The sequence below is a fragment of the Bos taurus genome, chromosome 18, assembly GCF_002263795.3.
Source record: "Bos taurus isolate L1 Dominette 01449 registration number 42190680 breed Hereford chromosome 18, ARS-UCD2.0, whole genome shotgun sequence".
In the NCBI taxonomy this organism is placed as follows: domain Eukaryota; kingdom Metazoa; phylum Chordata; class Mammalia; order Artiodactyla; family Bovidae; genus Bos; species Bos taurus.
The window spans coordinates 59,154,364-59,167,535 of record NC_037345.1 but is presented as its reverse complement, the minus strand read 5'-3'; the positions used below and the strand labels follow the sequence as shown (position 1 = coordinate 59,167,535).

At 39.8% G+C, this 13,172-nt stretch overlaps 1 protein-coding gene across 1 annotated transcript in view; it reads left to right on the top strand.

The window, feature by feature from the left end:
* LOC787858 (zinc finger protein 160) overlaps positions 1–13,172 on the top strand; it is a 45,814-nt gene extending 32,642 nt beyond the window's left edge. The window contains exon 4 of the mRNA XM_059877178.1: positions 12,345–13,172. Coding sequence (XP_059733161.1) covers positions 12,345–12,586 — 242 coding nt within the window. The 3' untranslated portion in view covers positions 12,587–13,172. The remainder of the gene's footprint in view (positions 1–12,344) is intronic.

The following is a 13,172-nucleotide window of genomic DNA, read 5'->3' as shown; positions in this document are numbered from 1 at the left end:
TCAATCTATTATCCAACAACTTTTTCTTGAACTACAGTCTATTGTTAAGAACCACACTTCCCCCATTTATATTACCCATATTCGAACACATTCTTGTCTTCCTGGCCCGATGGCTCATGGCAATGAACAAGCTGATAAACTTGTCTCTTTTGCTACTCCTGAAGAGCAACATGCTCTATTACACAATAATGCTTGCTCATTACATCAAATTTGGAAAATTCCATATGGATATGCTAAAGAAATCATTAATAATTGCTCTACTTGTAGGGTCCTACATCTTCGATCCATTGCACAAAGTATCAGTCCTCAAGGATTACAACCCAATCAGTTCAGTTCGGTTCAGTTCAGTCACTCAGTTGTGTCTGACTCTTTGTGACCCCAATGAACTATGGCAAATGGATGTAACTCATTGCCCTGAACTTTCTCCCTCTTACTTCTTACATATCTCAATCAATAAAAATTCTCCCTTTAAATGGGCCACACCTTCCTGAGGTGAAACTACACAACATGTTATAACCCACTTATTAACTTGCTTTACAATAATGGGAACACCTAGTTCTATAAAAACAGACAATGGCCCTACCTACATTTCTAGGCAATTCAACAATTTTTACAGTCATTTTCTATTAAACATATTACAGGTAATCCTTATAACCACAAGCACAGGGCATAGTTGAACGAGCACATCACACACTGAAACTACAAATAAAAAAATCAAAAAAAGGGGGAATACACAGGAACACTTCTATCTTCCTTATCTGTTATGGTCTTTACAGACTGGGACCTGGAGACTGGAGTCGATGAAAAGAAGGTGAAGAAAAGAAGGATGTGGGGGACGCAAGTCTCAAGTAAAACAAGGGTACTTTATTTGCAGAAACGCATTCTTATATATCTTCAATAAAATGATTACTCAGCCATTAATGAAATTCCATCAGTTGCAAAAAAATGGATAGTCCTGTAAGTAAAAGGCCACTGAAGAGAGTCACTGAAGGGAATCCAAGCAGGTGTTCTTTCCCATGATCTCAGTCCTGAGACCGGCGTGCAGCTCTGCTCGTTCCTGTTTTCCAGAACTGATAAGGAACATAGAGTCCTTGAGAAACGGCACAGAAATGAAGAAAAGACAACATATTGGGTCCCTTAAAGTTGAACATCCCCTGACAATCCCCCATTTTTTCATAATTGGGGGTGACTGTAGATACTTTTTGTGAAAAAGGCCCGGACCAATTGAGTTTGTTTAGTTTGAACAATTTTAGTTGAAAGGCATCAGTATACTACAAATATAATCACCAGGATAATTATCAGTGTTATAACTCCAGATCCAATACTATGTGTAATGCTTTGAAACCATCCTCGAGTGTCTAGCCCAGATAATTGATCAGCTAGCTGTTCAGCTAATGTATCCAAACTGTTGGAAGAGGGTAGACTCTTAGAGAAGGTTTCAAAGATTTCCTTTTGTAATAATTGTACATTTAAGGAAGCATTATCATGTATGTCTTGCAAATGAAATTTGATTTGTTCCCTATAGTAGGCACTATAGTTGAACAATATAGAGATCAAATTGCCAACATCTGCTGGATCATGGAAAAAGCAAGAGAGTTCCAGAAAAACATCTATTTCTGCTTTATTGACTATGCCAAAGCCTTTGACTGTGTGGATCACAATAAACTGTGGAAAATTCTTCAAGAGATGGGAATACCAGAACACCTGATCTGCCTCTTGAGAAATTTGTATGCAGGTCAGGAAGCAACAGTTAGAACTGGACATGGAACAACAGACTGGTTCCAAATAGCAAAAGGAGTACGTTAAGGCTGTATATTGTCTCCCTGCTTATTTAACTTATATGCAGAGTACATCATGAGAAACGCTGGGCTGGAAGAAGCACAAGCTGGAATCAAGATTGCCAGGAGAAATATCAATAACCTCAGATATGCAGATGACACCACCCTTATGGCAGAAAGTGAAGAGGAACTCAAAAGCCTCTTGATGAAAGTGAAAGTGGAGAGTGAAAAAGTTGGCTTAAAGCTCAACATTCAGAAAACTAAGATCATGACATCTGGTCCCACCACTTCATAGGAAATAGATGAGGAAACAGTAGAAACAGTGTCAGACTTTATTTTTTTGGGCTCTAAAATCACTGCAGATGGTGACTGTAGCCATGAAATTAAAAGATGCTTACTCCTCGGAAGGAAAGTTATGACCAACCTAGATAGCATATTCAAAAGCAGAGACATTACTTCGCCAACAAAGATTCGTCTAGTCAAGGCTATGGTTTTTCCAGTGGTCATGTATGGATGTGAGAGTTGGACTGTGAAGAAGGCTGAGCACCGAAGAATTGATGCTTTTGAACTGTGGTGTTGGAGAAGCCTCTTGAGAGTCCCTTGGACTGCAAGGAGATCCAACCAGTCCATTCTGAAGGAGATCAGCCCTGGGATTTCTTTGGAAGGAATGATGCTAAAGCTCAAACTCCAGTACTTTGGCCACCTTATGCAAAGAGTTGACTTATTGGAAAAGACTCTGATGCTGGGAGGGATTGGGGGCAGGAGGAGAAGGGGACGACAGAGGATGAGACGGCTGGATGGCATGACTGACTCGATGGACGTGAGTCTGAGTGAACTTCGGGAGTTGGTGATGGACAGGGAGGCCTGGCGTGCTCTGATTCATGGGGTCGCAAAGAGTTGGACACGACTGAGCGACTGAACTGAACTGATAGTTGAACCAAATAGGGGTTTTACAAAATTGAGTAGAATTCCAGTCACATTTTAGTGTAACTTGTTTTTGTAAATCAATTAATTGATCTGTGACTCATTGGATGGCTGTTTTTATTTCCTGTATTTCATCTTGAACTTCCTCATTTACCTGAGCCTGACTGGTCCACACAGTATGAGCATCTTTGGTCCAATTTTGAATACAGTTGTGTGTTTGAATTGAGGTTTGTAAAGCAATGCCTGTGACAGTGGCAGTAGTGCAAATGGCTATTAATTACAAAATGCCAAGAATTAACCATCCAGTGAATTGTTTAGATAGTTGAAGCAATTTAGTAATTAGCCAGGAGGCAAGTCCTACCATGGGACCCTCTTCCCAGGGTCGTTGGAGATCTACTGGCAACCACAGACTATGTCGAGATCAAAGAATCAAAAGGGATTCGTTTTTCAAAGAAATAGAAGAATTAAGACAAGTGTACAATTTGCAATCTATACAAGTCAGAGAACATAAAGTCTTATTAAACTGAAAGTTCTCTATAGCTATAACAAAAGGAAGGGGAACACAAGCTTGTATGAAATATGAATGATTATTACAAAAGGAATAGTTAGTATGACTACAGCTGGTCCCTATGAAATATCCAGTCCAAGTTTCAAGTTCTTCAGTGCTCACGGCAAGTTTCCAGATGTCCCATTGTTCAGGCCTCAATCCATTTATTGAGGACAATTCGAGAATGAGGGGGTGCCATTCCACCGTCAAGCCAGCCAAGAAGTCCTTTGTCATGGTAATGTTCCATCATAGTATTAGGAACCTTTTATGCTACTTGAGTAGCATAATCACATACAGTGCTGTTAATATCATCTGAAAAGTTAGACAACCACATACCATGGGATCCCCAATCAACAATGGTGTAATTGGCCCCAAACATTAATTTCCCTGATTTAACTTGACATCTGTCCCAATGAATAGGAGTATATTTAAAGTTCTTATATGTAAACCCTTGCATAATGATTTTTGTCCTTTTCCTAGAGTTTCAGTAGTGTTGACATGGTTCTCATAGAAAGAAAGGGCAGTAAACAGTCCAAGCAATGTCTGAAAGTTCTTTGGAGGCAGAATGAAAGCCCATGTTTGTCGGCTAACGTTAATGCATAATTCTGCTGGACCCATGCATAGAGGAAGGACTTCATACCTGAGAGAAATATTAATTATTCTCCCTTCTTCCTCAGGATGAAAGGGCCCCTCCAAGCTCTGAGGAGGAGGCATATGTACTGAGTCATTGGTGGATACTATCGGTCCTTTATCTGTCCATTCTACAACCTGCAATAAAGGGGGGTTGGGTATAAAGGCCCAGTAAATATGATTAATTAACTCAGCTTGAGCAGGGGAGGCAAAAGCAAGCAAAGCAAGCATAGCAACAAATATATTTTCTGGATTCCAAGGCATTCCCTGTTGAGAAACCAGATTTTCAGCTTGATTAGTAAGGGTTTTTATTTGTCCCCAAGTAGGGAGATCATGAGGTCAATGACATTGAGGTCGGTGCTTCTTGGAGATTTTTAGAGCTGCCATGGCCTGTATTGGAATTTTTTCATCCCGGGGGTTTTGTCTTTTCGTCTTTATTTTGAACACCGGAGGCTCCCCTGGGGCAGATCTTCCAAAGAGGAAGCCAATTAAGTTTGTTGGATCCATCTGGAGAAATACAAGCATACCCCTTTCCCTGTAAGATTAATTTCCCAGATTTCCATTGCTTAGTTAGCCCATCTTGATACCAAATGGGCAGAGGAAGAGAGGTATCCTTCAATTCCTTGAAATGTTTTTCTGCTTGTGTCAAGATATCTCCTTGTGGTAAGTTTAAAAAATTCAAAAGAAATAAAGCTGTATTAACAATAGTTATAGGATTAGAGAGTATATAGTGTTGAGATCTAGTAAAGTCTGCTCTGGATAAGGAATATAGAAATGTTCCTGTGTATTCCCCCTTTTTAAATTTTTTAATTTGTAGTTTCAGTGTTTGATGTGCTCGTTCAACTATGCCCTGTGCTTGTGGATTGTAAGGAATGCCTGTAACATGCTTAATAGAAAAAAATTGTAAAAATTATTTGAATTGCCTAGAAGTATAGGCAGGGCCATTGTCTGTTTTTATAGAGTTAGAAGTTCCAATTATTGCAAAACAAGCTAATGGGTGGGTTATAACATGCCGTGCAGCCTCACCTTGAAAAGGTGTGGCCCATATAAAAGAAGAATTTGTGTCGATACAGACATGTAGGAAAGAAGATGGAGAAACTTCAGGGCAATGAGTTACATCCATTTGCCATAATTCATTGGGTTGTAATCCTCGAGGATTAACACCCTGTGAAATAGGTTGAAGATGTAGGGGTCTACAAGTAGAGCAATTATTAATGATTTCTTTAGCATGGCGGTATGGAATTTTCTAAATTTGGTTTAAGTAGCCAGCATTATTGTGCAATAGAGCATGTTGTTCCTCAGGAGTAGCAACAGAAATAAGTTAATCAGCTTGTTCATTACAATGAGCCATAGGGCCGGCAAGGCAGGAATGTGTTCAAATATGGGTAATATAAATGGGGGAAGTGCAGTCCCTAATAAGAGATTGTAGTTCGAGAAAAAGTTGTTGAATAATAGGTTGACTGGAAATTTCTATATTTCCTAATATAAAAACTGAATATAAGGAGTCAGAGACTATATTAATAGGGTAAGGATGTAGGTGAATAACGTGAATAAGAGTATATAATTCGTTTTGTTGAGCAGAATGAACTTTAGTATCAGTTCAGTTCAGTTACTAAGTCGTGTCTGACTCTTTGCAATGCCATGAATCGCAGCATGCCAGGCCTCCCTGTCCATCACCAACTCTTGGAGTCTACCCAAACTCATGTCCATCGAGTTGGTGATGCCATCCAGCCATCTCATCCCCTTCTCCTCCTGTCCCCAATCCCTTCCAGCACCAGGGTCCTTTCCAATGAGTCAACTCTTCGCATGAGGTGGCCAAAGTACTGGAGTTTCAGCTTCAGCATCAGTCCTTCCAATGAACACCCAGGACTGATTTCCTTTAGGATGGACTGGTTGGATCTCCTTGTAGTCCAAGGGACTCTCAGGAGTCTTCTCCAACACCACAGTTCAAAAGCATCAATTCTGCAGCACTCAGCTTTATTCACAGTCCAACTCTCACATCCATACATGACCACTGGAAAAACCATAGCCTTGACTAGACGGAACTTTGTTGGCAAAGTAATGTCTCTGCTTTTGAATATGCTATCTAGGCTGGTCATAATTTTCCTTCCAAAGAGTGAGCATCGTTTAATTTCATGGCTGAAGTCACCATCTGCAGTGATTTTGGAGCCCCCCCAAAATTTAGTATAAAAGACTATATATTCTTGAGAGACCAGAATGAGGCTTTGGCGTTTTTAGTCCCATTTATATAGAAAACATCAGTTTGAGGTATAGGTTGTGATGTGACAATGTGAGAGATAATAAATTCAGTATTTTTGAAGAAATTCCAGTTCGTTAAAAGGATAATGAAATGAAATTTCTCTAAAATATTCCAGAAAGGCTATTTGGAAATCAGTAGAAGTTTGTAGTGCATTCTCAAATTGAGATGTATTAATAGGTATTACAATTTTTCATTCCAATCCCAAAGAAAGGCAATGCCAAAGAATGCTCAAACTATTGCACAATTGCACTCATCTCACACGCTAGTAAAGTAATGCTCAAAATTCTCCAAGCCAGGCTTCAGCAATATGTGAACCGTGAACTTCCTGATGTTCAAGCTGGTTTTAGAAAAGGCAGAGGAACCAGAGATCAAATTGCCAACATCTGCTGGATCATTGAAAAAGCAAGAGAGTTCCAGAAAAACATCTATTTCTGCTTTATTGACTATGCCAAAGCCTTTGACTCTGTGGATCACAATGAACTGTGGAAAATTCTTCAAGAGATGGTAATATCAGAACACCTGATCTGCCTCTTGAGAAATTTGTATGCAGGTCAGGAAGCAACAGTTAGAAGTGGACATGGAACAACAGACTGGTTCCAAATAGGAAAAGCAGTTCGTCAAGGCTGTATATTGTCACCCTGCTTTTACAAAGGATTGGACACGAGTTCTCTTTGTTGCAAGGCAGATTCTTAACCTGGAATTCCTGTGACCACCAGGAATGTCCTGTGAAAAATCAGTGATTTGAAGGAGATACCTGCATTTGTATAACCAATATTTCTTTATTCACAACAATCATTTGTTGTAGAAATAACCTAAATGTCTGTTGACAAATAAGTCAATTATAAAAATGTGTGTGTGACAGCCTTCCCAGGTATTACTATTGGTAAAGGACCACCTGCCACTACAGGAGACATGAGACGAAGGTTTGATCCGTGGGTTGGGAAGATTGCCCTGAAGCGGGGCATGCCAATCCACTCCAGTATTCTTGCCTGGAGAATCCCATGGACAGAGGACCCTGGTGGGCTAAGGTCCATAGCGTCACAAAAAGTAGCACACGACTGAAGTGTCTGAGCACACAGCACATGAGACAGACGGACCTGAGGCCCTTTACCGCAAGGCTTGCTCCTGGACAAATGTCTCCTTGGGCTGCTGCTGCTGCTGCTGCTAAGTCACTTCAGTCGTGTCTGACTCTGTGCGACCCCATAGACGGCAGCCCATCAGGCTCCACTGTCCCTGGGATTCTCCAGGCAAGAACACTGGAGTGGGTTGCCATTTCCTTCTCCAATGCATGAAAGTGAAAAATGAAAGTGAAGTCACTCAGTCTTGTCCGACTCAGCGACCCCATGGACTGCAGCCTACCAGGCTCCTCCATCCATGGGATTTGCCAGGCAAGAGTACTGGAGTGGGGTGCCATTGCCTTCTTGGGCTACAGAACACAAAGACACTGTAAGGGACCAGAGAAACTGTAATCACGCACATGTGCAGTCAGGGCAATTCTGAACAAAAAGAAATTAAAAGGCCACAGACCATCTGCTATTTCTGAGGTTCCAGAAGCAAAAGCAGGGCTGTGCCCATGATCTCTGCCCACAACAGCCCCAAAGGAAGGGGAGGGGAGGGGCAGATCACCTCAGCTTCCGTCCTGCCTAACCCACCAATCCCCCCCTACCCTCACACCATTTAGGGGACTGGCCTACCTCCCCCTCCCACCTGTTGGAAAATAGCCAGGGCACCTACTTTTTCTTGCTCTTACTGCAACAGGAGCCCCAATAAAGCCTTGTCTGTATTTGTCCTCTGGTCTGTTAATTATTTCTATTGATTAAAGACCCCAAGTTTCCAGGTAAGTTATGTAGACACACACACACACACACACACACACACACACACACACATATATAAGGACATATTATTCAGCCATAAAAATGTAGATTTTTGTCACTTAAGACAACTTGGATGCATGTAGAGAAGATTATTCTAAGTGAATTAAGACAGAGAAAAACATGTATGTGCTAGCTTACATGTGGAATATGAAGAAGTGACACTTAGTAATACCAGACAGTAGGATGGTGGTTATCTGGAAATGGGACATGGTGAAGATATATGGGAGATCTTGGTCCAAAGGTAGAGACTTTCAGATGTAAAATGAGTATGTTCCGGGGAGCTCTGTGCAGCTTGCTGACTATAGTTAATCCTACTTTGTTACTGTAGCTTGAAATTTGCCGAGAGAGGAAATCTTGTGTTCTCACCACACACAAAATAAACATGGGAATTGGGAGTTGATGTGTGTTTTGAGTTGCTAAGTCATGTGCAACTCTTTTGCAAACCAGTGGACTGGGACCCACCAGGCTCCTCTGTCCATGGGTTTTCCCAGGCAAGAGTACTGGTATGGTTGCCATTTCCTTCTCTAAGAGATCTTTTTGAGGTGGTGATTGAACCCTAAACTCCTGCACTGGCAGGCAAATTGTTTGCTACTTAGCCACCACAGAAGCCCATTTTGATTACTGGATTGTGATAAATATTTCACCGTGTGTATATGTCATATCATCATATTGTGCACGTTATATGTACACATACCCTTTTCATTAGACAATTCAACCTCAATAAAACTGGAAAAGTGGGGAGTATGCAGGGCTTGATTTCTTGAGTGGTACTCATCCAGGCTGTAAATTACACCAGTGAGGCATTTTGCAAATACCTTTGTACCCTGATTAGAGATTTCCCTTCAGAAAGTCTGGGTGGGGCTGATTCCCAGTGATATTTAAGGGGCCCCAGTGCATCTAGCCTTGAGCATCAGGATTTTTGAGTCCTTCACTCCTGAAGGCTGAGGTGCTCCACTCTGCATGAGGATGGACTAGGGCCTGGTCTATGACCTCAAGGGAATTATTGGGTCAGCTGAGGTCCCCAGCACTGCTGTGTGTGTGTGACCTCATCTGGAGGGAAGTATGGTTGAAGAAAGTGTGTGAAAACTCCTTGTTTTTCTCAGTGTGGGTGTTTACTATCCTGAGTCCCTCCTATGACAGTGGGCAGTAGAGGACTGTCTGTTCCACATGGTGAGGTCTTCCCTGTGTGTGTGGTTGGTGCGCAGCAAGGTAATGTGTTAATTGTAAGCATTAAACAACATTTTTTCAACTTGCATGACAGACCTCTAAAGACTCATGATACCTGAGGGAAAAGCTCAAAAGATGAAGAAGAAGAAAGAAAAGAAGACAACTACTTTCATCACAGTTGTCATATTTGGAAGATATAATCAGAAAATGGGAAAATACTGGCTGCTCTCTAATTTTATCTGGCACCTCAGAACCTGTATAGAACTGTCTCAGTTCCTGTCTGCTTCTTGAGATCCCTCAGCCATTTCTGCTGTTCTCCTTTTGCTGCCATACACGTTAGGGTGTGTGGAATAGCCTGGTGGATTGGATCTTCTGTGACTGTTACTTAGGAAAACTGTAAGGACAGCAGTCCAACAAAGGGAAAATGTGTGAATCTTTCAGGGTTTTAACTTGGCATCTCTGGGTGGACCAAATAGTCCCATCTCAAGGTCTTATGACATGAGACCCCCACATCTTGTAGTTTTCCGCTCTTGTACTGGTCTGGTCTGTCTAGTCTGAGAGTGTAGACTCTTCCTGACTTTTCTTTCTCCTTCTTCTTCTTCTTATTGCTCAGTCATATCTGATTCTTTGCAACCCGTGGACTGTAGCCCATCAGGCTCCTCAATCCATGGGATTCTCCAGGCAAGAATACTGGAGGGGGTTGCCATTTCCTTCTCCAGGGGATCTTCCCGACCCAGGGATCGAACCCAGGTCTCCCACATTGCAGGCAGACGCTTTAACCTCTGAGCCACCAGGGAAGCCCCCTTTCTCCTTAGTTTGTATAATTTTTCCTTTTAAATTTGATTTTGAAGTATGTGGTTCTAGGGTCTGAAGTCATGTCCAGTTTCTTTGCTGTGGTAATCCACCTGTGTTTAAGGGGCAGCTCCTCATGGATTCTTTGCGGTGTGGATTTACTGGGTAAGAGAAAATTTTTAAAGGAGAATACTCTCCTTTATTGGTTGTAATATTTTACCGCTGCATACAGAATTACCGCTTGAAGCTACTTAGTATAGTGGTCAGCGTGTTCTGTGATATGAGAAAGCATCTGAAGACCTTGACCTGTACATCTTTTTCTGGCTTTGATTGATGTCAGAAAAGCCTGCGTGAAGGGCACTGTGATAGTGTTGTTCACGTGTACTATCACCATGCCCTCTGAGCCTCACCAAGAGGTGTAGGAACTTCTCCTGACAAGGGTATTGTCCAGGTTCACACCCTCATATTCGTGAGGCTGTTGACTAAACTGTTGCTGATGCTGCATGCTTGTCACCTGGGTGCTATTGATCATTCTGCCTCCACACTTAATTTTGTAGTAACTTAATGACAGAGCTTACGTAGTGGAGTGATAACTTCAGTGATGAACCATCATTTTTTTTTTTCCAAGGCATTGCTACTTTCCTTTTTTAATATTTTTATGCATTATAAATGAAATTTATAAAGTTTCTATTTTATGTTACTCTTTGTATTTTATTTGCAATATGTGGGATGGTTGGTTGAGAAAGCTCCCTCACCCCTATGGTGGAATTGGTGATCAGTACTTTTTAGAGTTCTTTATGTATTCTTGATGTTAAACTATTATTGAATATATGATTGGCAAACTCTTTGTATTATAGTGTATGTTGTTTTCTTTTTTTGATAATTAGGATGTGTGCAATTTATCTCTTTATTTTGGTGGCATGAGCTTTTGCTGTTGTATCTGATAAATCACTGGTGAATCCACTATCAAGAATCATTTTCTGTTCATTTACTTATAGGAGCCTTATACACTAGGGACTGAGTTTTAGGTCTTTGAAGCATTTTGAGTTAATTTTTGTTTATAGTGTATAATAATGCTCAAGCTAAATTCTATATGTGAATATCCAGTTTTCACAACACCTTTTGATTCGTAGATTGCCCTTCCCCCATTACTTGGTCTTGACACTATTGTGGAACATCATGTGACCTTACAGACAAAAATATTTTTCTGAATCTATTGTGTTCTGCAGGTGTCTGCCTTTATATCAGTACCATACTGCTTTGATTAGTGTACTTTTGGAATCAGTTTTGAAATAAAGAGACATGAGATGTCTGACTTTGCTTTCCAGTTTGTTTTTACTATTCATTGTCTTCCACGATTCCATAGGAATTGCAGGATTGATTCATCTGCTTCTTAAGAAAAGCAGAATTTGGATTTCACTAGGGATCATTTTGAATCTTTTGTTAGCTTTGACTAGTATTGACATCTTGACAATATCAACTTTACATCCGTGAAGCCTGGGGTATTGACATTTATTTGATTCTTCTCTAATATTTTTCAGAAGTCTTTAGTTTGCAGTATAAAAATTCTTCCCTTTTTGTATAATGTTAGGATTAAGTATTCTTTTTTAATTTTCTTGTCAATGGAATTACTTTGATTGTTCATTTTTAATGTTTAGAAACCTAGTTGGGTTTGCATGCCGATGTTGTATCTTGTAATTTCTTTGAAGTCTTTATTTCTATACTTTTTTTTTTTACTTATTAATGTTGCAAAATGTCTATTATGGGTATGTCATTTTGTAGGACATAGTTAGAAAGATATTTTGTTTCATAAAAACTACTATTGAATTTTTTTCTCTATGGTATATATATTATAATTCTAAATAGCAACATATTATTAGATAAACTCATTTTGGATTTTTTAGCATTACAATATATTGTATGTTCATTGGCATTTTTTGTGTACTGTAAGTATGCAGAATATATCTGTAGTAGAATACATTTTTCTCCTCAATTATGAGACTGCAGCATGTTTACTGTTAATTGGTACATGCTTTGAAGTCATGGTGGAAAAATTGCATTTTTTTTGTGTGAGCTGACATGTTTTTCTAGTATACGTGTTTTTGTCATAGGCTGTTTGCAAGTATTCGTCCCTAAAATCAATTTGAATTATCTTTTACAACTCTTATTTTTAGTAAAGAAGTTTATTGCTCTAGTGTTTCTCAGAATTTTAAGATCATATTTGGAAAGTTTCAAAATTTTTTGAAAATGAAAAATATTACATAGTTGGGAAAAAGTTTGTAACTGTGATATAAGTATTACTTTTGGTGTAATAGACACTGAGACACTTATTGATTAATTTTAGTGAATGGATTCTTTATGTCTTGTAGATATCTATCTGATACATGTGGTCAACCAATTACAACCCAAAGCAGAGAGTGATACAGGAGAAGTATTTCAAACAGCGATCTTGGGAAGACCTAAAAGTCATGAAATCAAACATTTTTACCTCACGGAAATCCAGGAAGACATGTATAACCTTGAGTGTCATTGGAGAAGTGGTGGAAGAAATAACAAAGGAATGCCTATAACTCATGATGGAAATCTCACTGATGGCAGAGGTCAACAGTGAAGAAAGGATGTGGAAATCAAGCCCTTTGTAAATAGGCTTGGATTAAATGTGCAGGATAAACTGCAGATATTTCAAACTGATGGGATAATTTCTGAATGTAATGAAGTTACAAAGTCTGTCAACAGTAGTCACCTTCACCACTTCAAGGAATACCTCCTGGTGTCCAAACTAACCTTTCTAATATATTTGGGAATGATATTTTGCATCCTTTATTACTGACACAAGATCCAACAGCATACCGGGAAAGAGCTTCCAAGTGTATTGAGTGTAGGAAAAGCTTTAGTCATGTCTCAACTCTCAGGAATCATCAGATAATTTATTCAGATGAGATATTACATAAGTGTGACATATGTGTCAAGGTCTTCAGTACAAATTCACACCTTGCAGTTCATCAGAGAATTCATAAGTGAGAGAAACGTTACAAATGTGATGAGTGTGGCAAGGTCTTCAGTCATAAAACAGCCCTGCAAATAATCAAAGAATTCATACCGGAGAGAAACCTTTCAAATGTAATGAGTGTGGCAGAAGCTTTAATCGCTTCTCAAATCTCTAGACACCAGATAATTCATATAGGAAATAAATTATA